At 33.4% G+C, this 19,865-nt stretch overlaps 2 protein-coding genes and 1 non-coding gene across 7 annotated transcripts; 1 reads left to right on the top strand and 2 right to left on the bottom strand.

The window, feature by feature from the left end:
- Positions 1-524: 524 nt before the first annotated feature.
- On the top strand, positions 525-9,749 carry LOC111878504 (uncharacterized). 4 transcript variants are annotated; one of them, XR_002845814.3, is made up of 5 exons: positions 525-733; positions 1,285-2,366; positions 2,459-2,586; positions 3,117-3,177; positions 9,677-9,749. It is a non-coding gene; the product is annotated as an uncharacterized LOC111878504 (transcript). The 4 variants fall into 4 exon arrangements; XR_006190319.2 differs by lacking the exon at positions 9,677-9,749 and adding an exon at positions 8,262-8,280; XR_002845810.3 differs by lacking the exon at positions 9,677-9,749 and adding an exon at positions 3,585-4,884 and having other exon boundaries at positions 526-733.
- On the bottom strand, positions 9,471-13,511 carry LOC111878502 (putative threonine aspartase). Of its 2 annotated transcripts, XM_023875012.3 has the most exons (12): positions 13,290-13,511; positions 12,703-12,753; positions 12,407-12,527; positions 12,184-12,268; positions 12,017-12,098; positions 11,773-11,896; positions 11,395-11,495; positions 11,178-11,317; positions 10,992-11,103; positions 10,821-10,925; positions 10,648-10,757; positions 9,471-9,746 (listed from the first exon to the last, which is right to left on the bottom strand). In XM_023875012.3, exons 1-11 carry the CDS (start codon positions 13,434-13,436, stop codon positions 10,659-10,661), a joined length of 1,167 nt encoding a protein of 388 aa, XP_023730780.1. In that variant the 5' UTR covers positions 13,437-13,511; the 3' UTR covers positions 9,471-9,746; positions 10,648-10,658. The 2 variants fall into 2 exon arrangements, with proteins under 2 accessions (XP_023730780.1, XP_023730779.1); XM_023875011.2 differs by lacking the exon at positions 9,471-9,746 and having other exon boundaries at positions 10,549-10,757; positions 13,290-13,510.
- A 2,757-nt stretch (positions 13,512-16,268) lies between these two features.
- LOC111878501 (uncharacterized) lies at positions 16,269-18,833 on the bottom strand. Its single transcript, XM_023875010.3, has 5 exons — positions 18,247-18,833; positions 17,690-17,888; positions 17,501-17,565; positions 17,142-17,352; positions 16,269-16,775 (listed from the first exon to the last, which is right to left on the bottom strand). Exons 1-5 carry the CDS (start codon positions 18,774-18,776, stop codon positions 16,413-16,415), a joined length of 1,368 nt encoding a protein of 455 aa, XP_023730778.1. The 5' UTR covers positions 18,777-18,833; the 3' UTR covers positions 16,269-16,412.
- Positions 18,834-19,865: the final 1,032 nt, after the last annotated feature.

The following is a 19,865-nucleotide window of genomic DNA, read 5'->3' as shown; positions in this document are numbered from 1 at the left end:
AAACTTACATTTAGGTCCCTGTCAAGTTCAAATCCAACAGATTTGCGGTCATTGTCACACAAAAGCTTGAGTTAGAATCAAAACGACCTTACCTTCTTTGGTGCAACCATAAAACTTTCTTCTGGGGTTGTCGTCGGTCCATGATGTCAGTATAACACTTGGTTGCCCGCAATTACATTTCATCATTGTTGATTTTTTGTCCATTAAAGAAACGAGAGATGAAATGAGAGAACAAACGTAGAGGAAGAAAAGGGGGATGAATAAGTAAAATGACGGAAATAACCCTCAACGTGCAAGACACGTGGGGGTTTTAACTCCAAAATCAAACGGAAGGTTAGATGAGGGACCACGCGTGCACTAAACCAAACTATTAAGGATTGGCAGGGTTAAAAAATGGAGTTAGGGACTAGACGCGTAACAAACACCAAACCATAGGGACCATTCGTGTAATTTGTCCAATTTTTTATTAATTTCGTTATCTCTTCGATTTGAGCACATTGGATGCTGATTGTCTATTGGCTTGTTAAAAAAGGAATAACACATTAGTCGTTCTTATGTACTTCTGTAGGAAAGGGTAAAAACTCAAACCCTAGTGCCTTTTTTTTTTCTTCGGTACGGGAAAGGCGAAGTGACGGAGAGAACGACTATAATCGAAATAATCGTCAAAATCAAAGGAATCGACATGAGCGAGTGGAACAGCCGACGAAGAACAACTCAGACCTCCATTAATTGTGTAAGTTTTGCGTTTTTTGGGGTTCCAATCGGGAAGGAATAACAAACCGAGTAGAATTTTTTTTGGGTTTCTTTGGATTACAATGTAAAAACTATTTCGTTTTTTAGGAATGTTTCTGTGTACGTGACTTGAATCTGGCTACTTTTTGTTGGATATGGTTTGGATTGTCTATCTATATTGGACAATTACGTGTTGAATCACAATTAGCAAAGCCATAATTTCCAGACATTTAATCTTGCCTATTCTATTCACAGGTTTTGTCATTTTCCCAGTTTTTTTATGTCAAATCGAATTTGCACATGATTTTGGTTGGTTGATGTAGCAAGTGAACATCAATGGAATGCTTTATTTTGCTTTTAGACCTTCATAACGCAAGGTTGACACCTTTCATTTTAAAAAAATGACATGGGTTATGTTACATGTTTGTCACTCGTCTTTTAATCTGTAGTTTTTTTTCTAACTTCATATATATATATATATTCAACATTTTTTTTTCTTTTTAAAATAGAGTTTTATCAAAGTTTCAATCATATGTTGTTATGTTTTTGCAGGTTATATTTTCTGAAGTCATTGAATTTCAAACCTATTTCATCAGATATATATCAGTTGACATGAAGCAGTTTTAAATCTATCTTTCAAGATTTTAGAGATTTCAATTCATTGAATAGTGTCTGCAGCAGTAACATATTCAACTCAAGGCTTGCAATGTGCATCTACAAGTCAACATTTGGAGAGTAGATTGGTTGCTTTGACTTTAGTCAAGCCAGAAAAGATCTCCTTGATATATTTATATTTACTACCCTTCTGACAACTTCAAGAGATAGAATGCTTTTCTCGAGTCCAAGGGCGATTTCGTCACTTTCGAACAGTTGGTGGATACTTTAAGACCACATTATCTCGTTTTCAGTAATTCTGAAAGTCCCACAGGTTGTTTCCTTTCTATTTGTTAGTTGGATTTGATAATGGTGATGACAACTTGTAATAAACTGGAGAATCTTGGTTAGTATGTTGATCAGGTCTTTGTAGTTTGACCAGTTGACTTTGTTCTCTCAGAGCAAGTTACTGTGGTTCACTTCTGTTATGTTCTTGTAAAGAGAGTTGCTTCAACTTTGTTAATGGTGGATGCATGAATCAACTGTGTGACATTTTCTCAAAGCTTCTTGGAGTTATAGATTCAGCAGAAATTGATGAATTAATTTCAGTTCAATAGTTGAATATTGCTTGTTCTTGGTGAAACAGATGGTTTGTTTATTGTCATACAAAGCTACTATTTAGTTCATCAAATTGTTGGTTTCTAAATTGGGATATACTAACACCTCCTTTTTCTTCTTAAGGCATGTTTTTATTAATCTTTTTTTTATCGTTATATTTCAAGATTTTAGTAATTTTGCCATACAGGAAAGTGGTTTTCTTCGTTCTATCATCTTCTATACACTGTTATGACATCTTTATTTGTTTATTAACCAGGGTTAATGTTTGTTGTGAGCTCTCAACTACGGTTGTTCTTGCGATCTGCTTCGAGGGTACAAGAGTCAATTCCTCTTCGTTATGCATCTCCAAAGGCTTTATTTTTGTAGTCCACGTGAAATTGGAGTAGTTTTGAAGACACATTTGAGAGTGGTTAGCATAATATGTAAGTTGAAAACATGTTCTTTTTGCTTGACATGTCCTAGTTACTATTTTTTCTCTTTTCACTTTTTTTTTTTAATTATTTTTTTTCTTCAGTTGAATGTGATAGATCGTCTGACTACATCATTCTGAAGAACATGTATTTGGGTTTATGGGAGCTCTGTTGTCTTTCTAGGTCTGATTGTGGATGTTAGGCTTTGTTGGCCATAGGACATTTTCCAGAGGTGAGCCCGTTATGAATACTAAATATTTATTAGGGTTTAGTCATTATTGCAAGGAATAACAATGTGCTTCCATTGATTTCTTTATTAGATGATCATACTTTCACTTCTTCCTATTAGAGCGTTGTACTTAGAAAAATCTACCTAATTATAGCAATGTCATCGTTGCTATAATTGGGTAGATTTTTGAAAGTATAATATCATAATAAGAAAAAAAAACTAAAAGTACAATGTTATAAATAGGTTGATTTTTTGAATTACAATGCCCCAATAAGAAATTTTTTCGAACCACAATGTTATAGTTGGGTAGAATTTTTAGAAGTTGAATTGTCCTAGTAAAAATAAGAAAAAATAAGTACAATGTTATAGTTGGGTGGATTTTTCCAAATTGTAATGTTCTAATAAGAAAAAAAAATAAGAGTACAATGCCATAATAGAAAGAAATGACATCATGCTATAATAAACAAATAAACGAAAGTACATTGCTATTTCTTGCCTAATTCATCAAATGTCCTTACTATATTTTTTTTAAGGTTGTTTCGGGTTCTGATTGTTGCGTTACATTCTGTCAAAGAATTGAACCGGTATTTGGCGGTAATTCCTCTTTTTCCCTTCTCAAACTACTCTTTACACTCATTCTCTAATTTATATTAAATATTAATATCTATGATCCCCAAGAATTTCACCGTTAAACATCATAGACCTCGACACCATATCATCATCATCCTTGGTCTCACGCCAAACAACTTCACATTTGATATTTCATCCTCACCTGGATCTAACATCCAATAGAAAAGACACCCCCAATAGACTTTACTTTTGGAACTAATCGATGGTGGTGTAGTTTGCCTAAAAAAAATGGAGCAATAGGTCTTTTACGATACTATAATAACTAATCAACACATTAGTGAGTCAAACTCCAAATCTAGATATTATAATTGTTAGTCACTCAAAGACCTAACTAACCATCATCATGTCATTGTCCATTGTGCGTTTTACAGGCTGTTGCCATGCCAAAATCTAGGAAAGACAAGCTGGTTGCACAAGCGATACGTAAACTCAAGATGCGTGCAAAATGGTAAATGATATTAGAGATTTTCTTGAGAAAAAGAGTAAATTACTAAAATCATCCCTATGGTTTGGCAAAATTGCACGTTTGGTCCCTAACCTTTTTTTTGCACTCGGATCGTCCCTATGGTTTGATTTTGTTACTAAAATCGTCCCTATGGTTTGGTCAAAATTGCATGTTTGGTCCCTAACTTTATGTATGTAAGGGACGAAAAACGCAACAAAATCAAACCACAGGGACGATCCGAGTGCAAAAAAAAAGTTAGGGACCAAACGTGCAATTTTGACCAAACCATAGGGACGATTTCAGTAATTTACTCTGAGAAAAATGACTTCATGTAGGTAAAGTAAAACCATTTTGTTATTTTCTTTTTTCTTTTTTATGGCTAATTATTATTTGTTATTGAAGTTTGAAATTTCGATGATGGAGTTGATAACCGTTGGGGATCTAAAAAAGCTTGTTGATGGTGGAGTGAAGTGTGGATTTGAGTTTGTAAAAGTGATTACGACCGAAGGGATTGATTGGACAAATATTACCTGTGGATTTTATATGGTTGATGCTGACTATGGTAACTTTATGGAGATAGACTGAAAAATTGTTAAGTGATAAGTTATATATCTTTATTAGTACAAGGATGATTTATTATGTGCTTAGTCCAAACTAAAACTTATTTGAGTTTTGATTCTTGAATCAAGGTTTCTTATGGATTTTTACCATGTTTTGGTGAAACCTATTGAGTTTTGATTCTTGAATTTGTTTGTGACTATATGTGTTTATTTTGGACTAAACACATAACAAATCATCTGTGTACTAATAAATATATATAACTTACTACTTAACAATTCTTTAGTTGTATATCATCTCCATGCACTTACCATAGTCAGCATCAACCATCTAAAATTCATATGTAGTATTTGTCAAATCAATCTTGGTCCTAATGTTTTTTACAAACTCAAATGCACGCTTCACTTAACCATCAACAAGTTTGTTTAGATTCCCAGTAGTAATCAATTCCATCATCGGAATTTTAAACTTCAGTAGCAAATAATAATTAGCCATAGAGAAAAAAGAAAATAAAAAACGGCTTTATTTTATCTCTATGAATTCACGTTTCTCAAGAAAATCTCTAATGTGATTTGCCATTTTTGATCGCATCTTGAGTTTATGTATCACTTTTGAAACCACAGATTGTCTTTCCTAGAATAAAAAATTTAAGGTAATGACATTGAATACCTGAATTTTCTATAGATACACATCACAAACCCACACTAGTGAACATGCCAAATAGTGATAAATACGACAATACAACAAAATTTTACAACTAAAGGTGTATGATAATCAAGTAAAGAGAGTATAAGTTTACATACATACAAGAAACTCTAGTATTAAGACAAATTATATCATGTATGTCTTGGGCTGTTGATTTTTGTATGGCACTAGCATGTAAAAAGCACAATGATATGATGGTTAAGTCTTTGAGTGACAAACAATCACAATATATGGATTTGGAGTTCGAATAATATGTTGATTAGTTATTATTGTTACTATCTATTCTCATGCTAATTACAAAACCACTTTTTTCAAATATCACTGCAACATAAAGTAACATAATTCCTTGTAGCTTGTAGAAGTTAATTTAGTTGCTACCTTGCTATGGAGGTAGTTGCAGTTTTAAAAGCAAACAAGACAGACACGTGTCGTGATATCATTTTCATACTAATATCATTCATCTTCTTAGCAGTTACTGAAACGATGGTAACGACGAACATGAACAAAACAAATTCTACTATTAGTGCCTTAGTAACCTTGTGACTCATCGTGATTCAAGTACAAATCTGGTGCTTCTGGTAGTACGGACCCATACTACCTTTCACACATATTCATACTAATCATAAGAATTGTCTCGCAGTCCCCAAGTTACTACTCCTAAAAATCATAAAAAACAATTTAACACATATAGATGTGTCCAAGTAATCATATACAACAACTTTCCTAGACTCCACTAAGATTTCTTCCATGCGTATCTTCAGTCGTAATTCCACTTTCCAATCCTTGGTATAAATTCTTTCTCGTGTAGTGTTCGGTCTACAAGGCACACAATACCATAATTTATTCTTGACCAACCCATTATGTTGAAATCAAATTTCTTATAGTCACACAGTGAAAAATGTAACATAACTAGAAATTTTATAACTTTTGAAAATGATTACAACATTTTATTCATACTTCATTCCTCTTACGTTGGGCTACACATCCTATTACTATCTATGTGGGATGACTACTTTATGTCTTGAACTTTGGAGAAGTGGCTTCCTTCTCTTGTTTTAGTCATGCGTCATTTGCTTCATCTTTCTCTCTTTGTCTAGGATCATCTGGAATTGCTCGTGCCTTTGGTTTTGGCGGCACATTCTACCTTGCAGCTTCTTTCTTCTTCGGGCAGTCCTTCATGACATTCCCTTCTTCCCTACACTCGAAACACACCCTTCCATCGTACCTACACTCATCAGAATAGTGACCAAGTCTTCCACACCTGTAGCTGTAGCAGGTCACTTATCCTTTGCATTGCCTAGCATGCTTCTTCTTGCATTTATTGCACCAGTTTGCCTCATTATTACCCCCCAGATCTCTTGTCGTTGGGGTCTGACCTTGAGGTTTTACTTTTCTTATCGGACCTTGAGACTCCTTCACCTTTCGTTTTCTCGCCAACTTCAGTTTTGTTGGTAGCTCTCCTTTTGATAATCTCTTTTATTGATCTTGCTACCCAGATGGCTGCCTCAAAAGTATGCACATGCTTAACCGACACATAATACTCCCATGGTATTCCCTTGGAGTACCTATCAATCTTGGATAATTCATCGGGGACCACACGCAAGGCAAATTCCATTTTGTCAGTGAAGGCGTTGGTATATTCATCAATGGACATGCTTCCCTTCTTTAATGTTAGGGGTTGATTCTCTAACTCCAACATATTTTTTGCTGAGCAGAACATGCGCTTGAAGTGGGTAAGAATTCTTCCCATGTGAGTTGTAGCGGCTTGTTAGGACTTAATGTCTTTCCCAACGTATTCCACCAACGGATCGATGCACCCTTGCATTGCCTTACATCGTTGGTGGTCTACAGTTTTCCCGTGCAACCGCAGGTTATGAAGGCCCACTCCACTTTTGAAATCCAATCCATGACTCCTACTAGATCCTATTTCCCACTAAATGATGACGGATTGCAAGTTATGAAGTCCTTATACTTGCAATAGCCTCTTGGTTCATTATTCCTTCGAATATCTGATTCTTCCAGAAGAGGGAGTGGTCCTTGATGACTTTTCGAGTCATCGTTCCCTTACTAAACTGTTGTTGGACGAGAGGGAACTGGTCCATTATTGACTCGTTTAATGACTATTGGTTCGTTGATCACTGGAGCTTCGCCTCTAGCATTTGCTAGCCCTTGAGTTAGGAGATCTATAAACTTGCGCCTTTGTTGGTCCAACATGTTATGCATCATCAATCGAACCTCATCCACTGGGAGATGAGCAGCTCTTGCTACGGCGTTCTAATGTGCTGGACCTCCATCGTTCTTGATGACTCTATCGCTCCTCGTGATCGTCATGATGTTCTATGCTCGTGAGTCGAAGGTACCAATGTCGGCCCACTAGTTTATGTATCATGGTATATAGGATGTTGTTATGCGATAGTGATCTATCGACCTGCCTGTTAGTCTGATGACTGGCTATATGATTATCTGTTTGCTGAATATATGATTATATGTTATATGTCGGCATTAGAGTGGTTGGGTTGAGACTGTACTGCTTTGTGCGGTCGGTCAACAAACCTGGGGCAATCCAACCGGGAGATTGTAGGTCAGGGTAATCCAACTGGGAGGTTATGGACCCAACATAAGAGAAAATAGATGAAGTGCTTAATGAGTATCTGAATGATTTGAAAGAGGGATTGTTGGAATCCAAAGGATGGCTTTCTATATTGCCGACATATATACTTTCAAGGGTGTATTATGTATTATTCTTGTTCTAAATAAATGTTGGGGGCTTACTATGTATTATTGCCCTTCTAAATAAATTTCTGCCATCCTTCAAGTGGTGCGATTCCAAGTGGTGTGATTTCTGGTAGTACAAAGTGAGATTTTACATGTATGTAATTTAGGGTTTTTTTTACATCATAATTTAGGGTTGTTGACTTCGTTGAAGAGAAAAATTGATGGGTTTCTGAGTTCATTTTCTTCACTAATTTTAAAATTTATCAAGTTTTGAGCTCATTTTTCTTCACTTATTTTAGGATTGATCACGTTTAAAGTTCTGAATTTTCTTCATTAATGTTAGTCACTGGGTTCATATTATTAGTTTCTTATGAGGTTTTTGTTTTCAAAATTAGCAGAATGTATCAAATTGGTTCCTCACAATTGACATTAACTATGATGGAGCGTTTGTGCCAAACCCCTAACCTATAATGTTGGAGTTATTGAAACTCTAACTAATATTGATTTTGCATCTATGAGTTTACTGAATTTCTTGTTATTCTTAGAAAGTTGACTCCTAGTAAATGCAAAAATGTTTATTTTTTTTAATACCGAAGTTACCTTTTAACTCATGGGTTATGAATAGGGGTGAGCAAAAACTGCACCGGAACTAAAATTAACCGCAAAAACCGCAACCGAAAAACCGCAACCGCAATAAAAACCGATGGTGAGGTTTTCTGTTTTTCAAAAACAGCAAATTCGCGATGCGGTGCGGTTATTAGGTTCAAAAAACCGCAAAAAAACCGCACCGCACCGCATATATTATATACAATTTTTTTTATCAATTATTAGTTTGTTAAATATTAAAAATAAGACAGGTTTCATGAATTGAAGACGTATACATTACTAGAAGACAAAAATGTTGGTTTTTTCTTATGTTTCACTTTGAAAAAGGATGAAATTAGACAATTTTAAGATATTTATTGTTAATTACTATTGATTTGACGTTTTTAAGATATTAGTTGTTTGTGGTTTAAGTTAAATAGTTAATTGTATTATACCTTATGGTTTTTTTTTTTATTACAAGTAATATCTTTGAACTCTTAAAACTATTTGAGCTCTAAACTGTGGTTAAAGACCACACAAAATAACTGCACCAAATCCATGCGGTTAATAACCGCAACACATAAAAAACAAAACTGCACCGCAAAAATAACCGCCTAACCGCACCGCAAAAATAACCGCACCATGCGGTTTTGAAATTGGATTAACCGCATTTGCAGTTAGTGGTGAGGTTTTGGCTAATAACTGCACCGAATCGCACCACGCTCACCCCTAGTTATGAATATTAAATTCCGAAGAAGATTATGTGTCTTCTATTGAGAAAGGTTATGAAAATGGTAATAGAATTGCTATATATCTTGATCGTTATTCCAAAAATCTGAATGGCTAAGTTGATGAAGAAATAACAGATGATGCTCGTGAAGTAGTTTATTCAGAAAGATATTACCATATAAACTCAAAAACCGAATCAAAACCAAATTAACTGATATAACCGAACCATTTTAACAAAACTATCATTAAAACAGTGATGCAATTTTCTAATTTTGATTAACTGAATACATATGGATTGTTTATGATTTTTTTTATAAAACTGAACCGAACCAATAATATTAATAAATGTTTTTTAATATAATATAATATCAAATATATGGTATGTATTTATATTAAGAATTGAAATTTTAATAGATAATTATTTGGAATTAGATATGATAAGTAATATTCTATCAATACAATTATATATACATAATCATTCACTTTTTATAGCAATGGACTTTATGTTTTTCAAATTTTATAGAAAAATGTTAACCGATATTTAACATTAACCATAACCATTAACCGACTAAACTGTTAACCAAAAACCTATATTAACCATTATTCAATGGCTATCGAAATACATTAACCAAGTGTAATGGTTATGATTTGGTTTTGAGCAATAACAGAACCAAACCTCCACACACACCTCTAAAGATTATGATGTTTTGTCTGATTCGGTCTCAGATGATGCCTTTTGAAGAACATATTTGTTTGGAAAAAGTGTCGACAGAAGTTAAAGAAGAGGACTCTGATTCTGATGAAGAAAAGTAATACAAAATTAGTCTTCATTGAACTAGTTTCAATCCTAAAACTAGCTTAAATAAGTCATAAACTAGTTTTTATTAAATATTTAGAAGGTTTTTTTTTTTACATATGATATATTGTTTACATTTGCTATATCTATAAAATGTGTCTCACAACTTAGGTCCCGTTTGATAGTTTCTGTTCGAAAAAGTGTTGTTTGAGAAAGTGCTGTATGGAAGAGTTTTCTAACTGGGAAAGAAGCTATGTTGTTTGATTGTATATCTGATTGACTGTGCCGAATGATGAAAAATAACAATACTATCCTGCTGTTCTATACTGTGGTGGATGAAGTTGCTGAATAATTATAAAAACATACAAATTGTCATCCAAAATCAAAATAACACAATAATCATTTAAAAATTCAAATAGAATATTGATTAAGTTGATTTTAGTTTATTGTTTTTCAAGTTGATGTTACGTTGTTATTCTTTCTAGCCATTTTTTTTATAACTCAACATGTGTTTCTTGACCCGGTTTGTCCGATAGTGGTTGGATGGATGAAATTTTTTAAAATATATTAGGTTGATGGTGTTGTCCAAAAAAAAATGAATTAATCCAATAAAAATGAATTATAAAATTTAACTAAAAAAATTTAATAATCCAATAAAGTAATATTTATTAGTATATAAATGTTATATATTTATAAATAATATTTATTAATATATAATAATCCAATAAAAAAGAATTAATCCATAAAAAGAAATAAAAAAGAATTATTTAAAAGAAATTAATAACCGAATAAACACTCTAAATAATCAAACATCCAAAATTTATATAAATATGAGTAATTTAAATCTAAAAGAGGTTAGGTAATAATTTTTGCAAGATTTATAAAATTGTACACAAAATACCTGAGACCCAATCAATGATATCTAATGGGAGAAGAGGAGAGGTTAACTAAAGCTGCAAATTGGCATATATCTCTTGTATTGTCTTGTTTTGTACTCCTCAAAATGGAAACCTGCAAAAGTTTCATTTTTTTTAAAGATTTTTTATTAAAAGTTTCATCAAAAGAGTTCCATACCTTTGGGTGGTCCATGGAATTACCAAAATACCCTATTCCAAAAGACAAACTAGTAAACCCAGCAGCTATTTCAACAGCTTTCAGCTCTCGTGATGATCCAGGACCCTAACAAAATTAATTCAAAATTATCAACGTTTAATACATAAAAATTAATAACAAATTTATACTCACCACCAAAGGAGCCTCAGCTTGCACAAGCAAAAATCCAGCACTTGTATCACTATTGTCTTCAATTACAGACTCTAAAACCTTTGAGCATGCGGCTACTGGTCCAGCATGTGATCTTCAATAAATAATATACATAATCACTATTTTAATATTTTTTTAAAATATAAAATATATATGAGTAAATCATACAGTAATGGAGATATGCAGCATTGGTGAGCAGCAAAAAGTTTCATTAGGCATTCACCAGCACCACTAACACAACAACCAACATTTGAAGATGCCCAACAGCCACAACCGTATGTCGCTGCTAATCCTACACGCCCACTCACCTAATTTTGAATTTTTTTTTAAATATTAAAAAAAATGGTAAAATATGGTTATTAATGAAGATGTAAATAAATATTACTTTTAGTGCAATGCCACCACTAGAAGCTCCGGAAGCTATGTTTCCTTGTTTATCAATACATATAACTCCTACTGTATCCATGATGTTGTCTTCTCCTTTATCTGATTGTGGAATAAATACAGAATTCATTAATTTTTGAATTTGATAGAATGGTAAAACAAAGGAATGGAACGAGTCATTCAAATGTGGTTTTTAAAACAAATATTTTTTTATTAAGATAAACTTTAGATATAATTAGAAAATGCTCATGATTTTTTCATTTTATTGTAGTGCTTCATTCCATTCCCTCTTTGATTACTGGTTGCCAAACACTACTTAGTTCACTCGAGTTTAAATGAATTAATATTCTTGGAAAAAAAAATTGTTTATCAGTCATACCCGATGAATTGTCAATCTGTTGATGACTAGATGATGATTTCACCAAAGTAATTTCAGCTTTGGCATCATCAAGCATTGCTTTATATTTCTTCCACTGTTCTTTTGCCTTTCTTGTTATAAGCCACTATAAAAGGATATAACAAAGGCCAGTTAAGCAGAAAATATGTGGTCACGATGATATTTAGGTATTAAATTAGGAAAAACTGTGATAATAACTTAATCCTAGTAAAATTTAATATATTACCTCATTGGCCTTTTCAATGGTTTCAAAAATATTAATCCCCTTGGAATTTGCCCAAACACGGGCACCCTCACCAACCAAAAACCTGAGTAAATTAAATATTAATAATAAGTTTTTATGTAACATGTAAAGTTCCAGTGATAAATTGGATGCAAAAGAAGTTTGATTACATGGGAGGAATTCGACCCAACAGTGATGAACCCAAGATTTGCTCCTTCACCAGCAAAGCTGCAATCTTAATGGGATTTCTTACACCTGGTAATCATTTGCTTCAAAGAAAGGTAGAATATATAATATATTAGAATAAAAAGCCTCAAATAATATAAGCAAACCCAAGAAATAGATGAAATGAAAGTCTTTAGAGATAATGAAATATATATTATATGGATATACCTGGCACTGCTCCAACAGCACCAAATGCTCCAGAGCTACCATCCATGATACTTGCATCACATTCAACATCACCATCTTCTGTCAAATTTGACCCTCTTCCAGCATTTGTGCATGGATCATTCTGCACTTCATCATTCAAGAAATGAGGTTTACACAATTTTTTAAGATTGTTGTAACACAAAGCAAAAGGAATTTTATGCTCTGACAGAGAGTCTAATCATACTATGAGCAAAAGTAGAGTTGGAAAAGGAGAAGGCTGATCATATGTATACACAGCAAAAGTAGTCTAATCATACCTCCAAGGTCTCAATGGCTGCTGACACAGCATCTGCACATCCTCCAGAGCCCTATAACAAAGCAAATGAGCATGAAAACTATACAAAAAACAATCAACTAATGAATTATCTTTTAAATAGATATCTGCAGCTGTTTCAACGATTCTAAGTTAAGCTTCAAATCATCAAGCCAAATTCTCTTTCCTATTTAGTAGCCAACATTATCAACAGTAACAGTAAGTTAACAAGCTTCATAATCACATACATTCCCTCCCTTCCATGGAAATTAGACTTCCTGTTGATTTTCAATGATATGGAAACCTAATACGTTTGAGAAACAAATGGATTCAAATTCGTTGTAATTTAACACATATTATTCGCCTATGCATAAAGTTCAATAAAGTGAAAAATCATTCTCGGAAACTTTAAAACCATATGAACTTTAAAGGTGAAAAGTAACTATAGATTCAAAACTCTGAAGCTCCTATTCGTGAACGAGGGAATAAACATCATTGAAAACTCAAAAGCCGATATACTAATAACAAAATTAAACATATGCAAAGCTACAAACGTTTATCGAGATATGTATATAGAGACAGAGGAGAGACCGTTCGTAGAACAGATGCGGCGGCGAGACAGGCAGTTTTCATTGCAGATCGGAGAGCCTTTTCGTTAACCGGTGAGTGGTAACCAGCGCCGACGTGGACGGCGACGAAGAATCTCTGGTTGATATGATCAGAAACTTCGCCGGCCATCACTTTACCGGTTTCGAAATACGTCCGTTAACGTCAAATGGGACTGTGAAAAGGAGGTTAGTGGGCCGTAGTCAGCCGTGGTGCAAAACTACATGAATGAGAAGTGTTCACTTTGCACCTCAATGTTTACAACTTTGTTAATTCCTACCCCCAAATATAACTATCGATTTTTTTTTAGGATTATACTTTTAACTTGTGTAAATTGTCAATTCTTATTTTAATAAATAAATAGTTTTAATCTTTTTTTTTTTTCATACAACTTTTCATTAATATTATGTCATATGTCATGTAAATATATTACGCAACTCATTTCAAAATTCAAATTTACATTTTCTAATTATATATTAAATTTGAAGTTATAATAACTTTAAAATTTTGATATATCTTTTAATTAATAATTTATTAAATGACTTATTTAAATTAATTGATTAAGAATTATAAATTTTTATTATAAAAATATAACTATTTTTTAACCATGGTTGCCACGGGTTATAAACTAGTGATACGTAAATTTATATCTTCTTAGTTTTTGTTTGCATCTTATTATTGTATGTATTAATCTAAACCTTAATCTAGGGGGTGTGAGGTAAAGTTAAAAAAATGAAATCTCGATTATTTTTTGCACTGATGTTAATTGTCTTTAATTAGTTTTTGTTTTCTACCAATGAAAAATTAATTATACACCTTGTTAATTAATTATATGTCGACTACCATTCCAACATGCATACAAATATTTATACATCAAAACAAAGTATGTGATTATCGTTTTATTGAAGGAATAGGTCAAAACTTGAGAAAAAACCACCTTGTTTCTCTCCATGAGTATCGGATTATTGCCTCAAAATTATTAGGATCTCCACTCAGGTGTCATTATTTCACTAAATCAATCCTAACTCGGCCTCTAATCCATCACAAAAAACAGAAAATTAAGATGAAATATATTGTCAAATACAAACAAGGAATTCTTTTTCCTTTGATCTTCAATTAATTAAATATTTGACAACCCAATTTTGTTGGGTGCCTTTCCTCTTGTTGGGATTTTTTTTATTTTTTTCAGAAAAAAATTGAGAAGAAAATAAGAAGGAAAAAAGATGTCTTTCACAGGAACTTTGGATAAATGCAAAACTTGCGATAAGACTGTTTATTTTGTTGATTTATTGACTGCCGATGGAGTTACTTATCATAAAGCGTGCTTTAGATGCACCCATTGCAAAGGCACTCTCTCGGTTTGTTTCCTAAATCTTCTTTTCTTTCTTTCTTTCTTTCTGGTTTTGTTGCTTTTCTTTGCCTCAATGTGATAAGAATCGCTTGTTTTTTGCCCATTTAATTGCACAAACGATTGACTATTTTGGTTTTTCTTTTTAACCTCAAGGAAACGTTTGATTTTGGTAGGTTTCTGATAAAATTTAGTGTTAGAATTCATCATTACAGACATATTCCAAGAATTCATCAAGTTGTTTTATATAGTATTATTTACAATCATCTTTGATATAAATTTTATTGCAGATGAGCAACTACTCCTCAATGGATGGAGTTCTTTACTGCAGGCATCATTTCGAACAACTCTTCAAGGAATCTGGAAATTTCAGCAAGAATTTTCATGCAAGTAAGATTTAATGTAATATAATTTCGTGTTAATTGTTTTCCCATTTACTATGAGAATTTTTGTTATCAATTTCGTATCCAAATTCTACAGCAAAAGAAAAAGAAAAAGCGCCTCCGAGCAAAGTCTCGTCTATATTCACCGGTACGCAAGATAAATGTAGACAATGTAGCAAGACTGTGTATCCTCTCGAAAAGGTTCGTACACTGCTTCTTATAAATTACTATAAATTAGTTGTTGATATGATGTAGAAACTACTTTCGAAAAATAATGTATGTAATTACATTGATAATTACAAAAGCTGACATGATGCAATAAAATATACTTTTTTTGTTTAAGCACAAGATTGGATGCACTTATTTCTAATCATATTCGATTTTTTTACGAGCATTATAGATCACAATGGAAGGAGAACCATACCACAAATCATGCTTCAAATGTGCTCATGGAGGGTGTCCTCTTACACACTCATCATATGCTGCCCTTGATGGTATTCTTTATTGCAAACATCATTTTGCTCAACTCTTCATGGAGAAAGGAAATTACACTCATGTCCTCGAGGCTGCAAATAGAAGGAGCAATGCAAAGCCGGAGGATGTAGTTGAGCCAGCCGGGGAGGAGGAAGGTGAAGGAGGAGGAGGGGATGATGAGGATGGCCAAGCGGAACCACCAGCTGAGGAGGAGAAACCACCGGAAGAGGACTAATCCTAAACATATATATTCAAATACTTTATATATACATACATACATATCTTGGTTTCTTTGTTAATGTAATCTTTTGAAGACCCCTTTTTTCTATTTCATTTTGTTGGACCATTGAATAGTCAGTGGTTTGACTTTTGAAATTATCCTCTATATTTTATTTTCAGTTGGTGACTATAATGTATAACCTTTTACAATTCAAATATAAATCAAGTAACTCTCTTGAGGGTATGTCATAAGTAGTTGTTACGTAAATCTTCTGTAATAAAATATGTTAGTGGCACATTGAGCAACACGTTAAAATGAGTAGCGGGTTGGATTACGTTAATCAGTCTAGCATGTTTTCAACTATTTTTATTATTTCATAAATTATTTAATAATATATAAATGTGTTATAAAAAAATTTCTTCTAATGATCCAGCTTTTTAAATAAGACAATTTACTTATGTGTAAACATGAAGGTAGGAGACTGTGGACGACTTTTAGATCATTTTTGACCTGTTGGACTCCCTTCTATGTTAATTGTTTTTTGAATTTTACTTATTTCACAACATAATATAATTCATTTTTACTTACATATTCAAATATCGTCTCTACATGCTTAATACTTGTATAGTAATGATACTACTAGAACCTAAAGCAATTTTACGACCGAGTACAACAAGGTTTGGTCATTTGTTGAAGTTGTGAGTCTTCCAAAATTCATCTTCCCACATTTCAACTTGTTTTATTGCTCTTGTGTTGTTGTCAATGATAGATTTAATGGTGGAGGGATCATAGGGTGGAGGCATAGTACATGGAGTTGTATCTGAAGGGTAGCGCACGAGGGATTCTTCCATGAACTCCCTCCACTTTCCATCTGCAAAGCATGCCATCGATTCTGAACATAGCTCCATTGCATTTGGAGGGATAATAGGTTTGAACTTCAAGAGCTTAGCGTATTCCGTCAATAAATGTAACATATAGTCATAAACATATTCCATCTTCACATCCTCTTGAATGAACTGGCTCGATGCCTTACCTATCTCTTGTGCCTAGCAGGGTCGTACAATTAAAACACATAGCACATACCCTTAGGTTATGTTTGTTACATAGGATATGATTGAACGAAATTGGACAAGCTCAATTGGATTACTTTCAAAGTTAAGAATGAAATGATATTTACGTCTTTTGCAAAAACAATAGAGTAGTAGTTAGTCCTTGTTCCTCCATTTTGTGTGGGACAAATGTAACTTTCATCTCATTGATGATGTATTCATGTTATTCTCATTTTTAGTTCAATGCAAACGAAACAAAGTACAAATACAAGATTGCCATGTCACGTCAGGGTCATGTCATGTGTTGTCCTACATAACAAACAAGACTTCAATAAAAAAAATGTTTGTGAAATGTGAACTTACCTTGGAAGTGTGATTGTTGCCCCATTCGACACCAAATTTAAGAGATCTACATTTATTAGTTTCCCGAATAGGCCAAAAATGCTCTAGGGGTGTCATCCCTCTTGAAAAGAATGTGTAGTAATGCGGGTTTATGTATAATGTTGGCGAGTCACACGCCAATATGTATTTCTCGCTAACCGACCATGCCCATCCTTCAACATATATCTTATACCTATTCATGAAATCGTGTTGAATAATATTTTGTCAATAATTTCAAGGGAGTGTAATAAAATATGATGTTATAGTACACAAATAAATGAAAATGTATTTTTATGTTTTTCTACATTTAATCCTATCTTGTATTCACAATTATTCTCTACCTGTAAGTACATTGATCTTCAATATTCGACTGCTTGTATCCATTTGCAGATTCATTGGTCCAATTCTATCCAAGTGTTAAACCACCAATAAAATTATATAAGTTTATCATCCAAAGAGTTATCAGAAAATTTACTCACATCTTAACATTTAAAAATATATTATAAGTTCAAAACTGAAGGTTAATGTACCTGAAAAAATAAACGGGTATTCCAGTCAACATGGGAAGTTTGGTTGACATTGCACTTGACAAGATCACTCCTAACAGGGGACACCCCAGGGTTACCCTTCCAATACGCGTAGGGTACCCTTTCCTTCCATTTGACCCTCTTGTTTCCTTCTTTAATGTCCTTCAATGTAATTTCCCATGGCTTTTGGTTTGTCTCAGGCCTATTACAATACAAATGTACAATCACATTATTCATTTATTCATTTGTTTTTTGGATTTAAAATTTGAATTAGATTCATTAGTTTGTTTCATTTAGATTGATGATTTAATTCTTTTTGTTATAAGATGAGAAAAATGTAAACATTTCAACTAAAGTTCCCAAAATGGAAGGAGTGGTTATTACTTATTAGACAGAGAAAACAATTTATATATTTTGATGGTTTTGTTATATATAAGAAAAAAAATAATAATTATATACCTTAAAATCATATGAGATTTAACTATGAACACCTTCATGTTAAAATATCATCCAAATAAAAAACAAAAAAAGAGAGACGAGTTAATGGAGAGAATAATTACCATCCCCAAAAGGACCAATCGGGTGAAACGATATCCAAGCTCCACGGATCAGAACAATACTTGAACAATGGAGGAGGCCCAGGATTGGGTCTCCTAAAATATTGTTTTGCATTAAACACCGGCCGATCATCACAATCAAATATAAGTTCAAGGTCAGGAACCCTACCAGGGTACCTTCTTAACAATTGTTGAAACCCCCATAGCGTGAACAAATCTCGAGTTTGAATTGATTTTCTAAATCTTTCTACATATGCTTTTCCATCAAGGATTACTAGTCTGAAATGTGCATTCCACTTTGCTCTCTCCACCATGTCTCTTGTGATCCCTGTCCCTCTCCAATGTCGTAGATCTTCGTGGATCCAACGAAAGTAATCCGGACATGTCTTGTTCGACGAACGGTCTAGATTTTTATGGGTTGTTGGATAGTTTTTTGGACATGTTGGTGTTTGATTCCATGTACGACAATCAAGAGGGAAGTCATGTTCTTCTTTCGTTATTTTAGTTTGCAGGATTGATCGACCTGAAAACATAGACTATATACATGTACAAGTTAGATCAACACATTAAACTACCAAAGTCCAAATACATTATTTGCATAAAAGATATCACTATATGTGATATGTGATCAACAATTAGCTGCCAAAAAGGACTTATATAAATGATATGTTTAAGGGGTTTAAAGTTTGGTTGTTACCATGTGTTCATTGTGTTGACTGGCAAAATTTTAACTATGGTTTAATTTTCCATTTAATATATCTTAGTGTAGGGGATGATGACTACTTTTGCATTTACAGAGCAGTCAATTTTACTATATAGGTTTAAAAATAATTTTATTTTCATTAAAAAGTTAATTAAGAGACCTATATGTGTGACCACAACACAATCAACAAGTATATAATAAAGCAAACAAAGGTCAGAATAATGAGCCACAAAATACAAACTGATACAACATGATTCCGACAACGACCAGGTTTTGGTCTTAGCCTGTATATAAGCTCTTCATATTGCTAATTAAGTTGTTGAATATGTTATTTGTCTATATATATATGCGCAATGTATCACGTTTTTAGATAGAGTGTTTTTCTTTTTCCTTTTTTTTTTTTTGGGTGTGTGTGTGGGTGGGGGGGGGGGGGGGGGGGGGGGATGTTTGTAGCCATATGGAGTCAAATGTGGAAATAAGCAATAATTATAATTAAGTGAAAATTTGGATGAAAATGTAACCAAAACATATCACGAGACATTGTTTAGTTTTTAATATTTACAAAGTATTTTAAAAATCACGTGAGATACACGTCAATGTAGGAAGAAGCATGTGAAACTAGGGATGAGCAAAAGGATCGAACTGGTTGGAACCGGCTTCTGCCAAAATCAAGAACCGAACCGGCCCGACGGTTCTACCGGTTCTTGTCGTGTCTTCAAATGTTTAAACCGGTCCTTGAAAAATAGCATCATACGGTTCCGGTTTTTGCCGGTTCTACCGGTTTTTGCCGGTTATATCGGTTCCGGTTCCTACCGGTTTCCGGTTCCAAAAATCCACATAAATAACATCTCGGTCCCGGCCTGACCGGTTCCATCGGGTTCCGGTTCCGGCCGGTTCCCCGGTCCATATGTTCATCCCT

The sequence above is a fragment of the Lactuca sativa genome, chromosome 4 (assembly GCF_002870075.4).
Source record: "Lactuca sativa cultivar Salinas chromosome 4, Lsat_Salinas_v11, whole genome shotgun sequence".
Lineage (NCBI taxonomy): Eukaryota > Viridiplantae > Streptophyta > Magnoliopsida > Asterales > Asteraceae > Lactuca > Lactuca sativa.
This window is presented reverse-complemented; position numbering and strand designations above follow the sequence as displayed.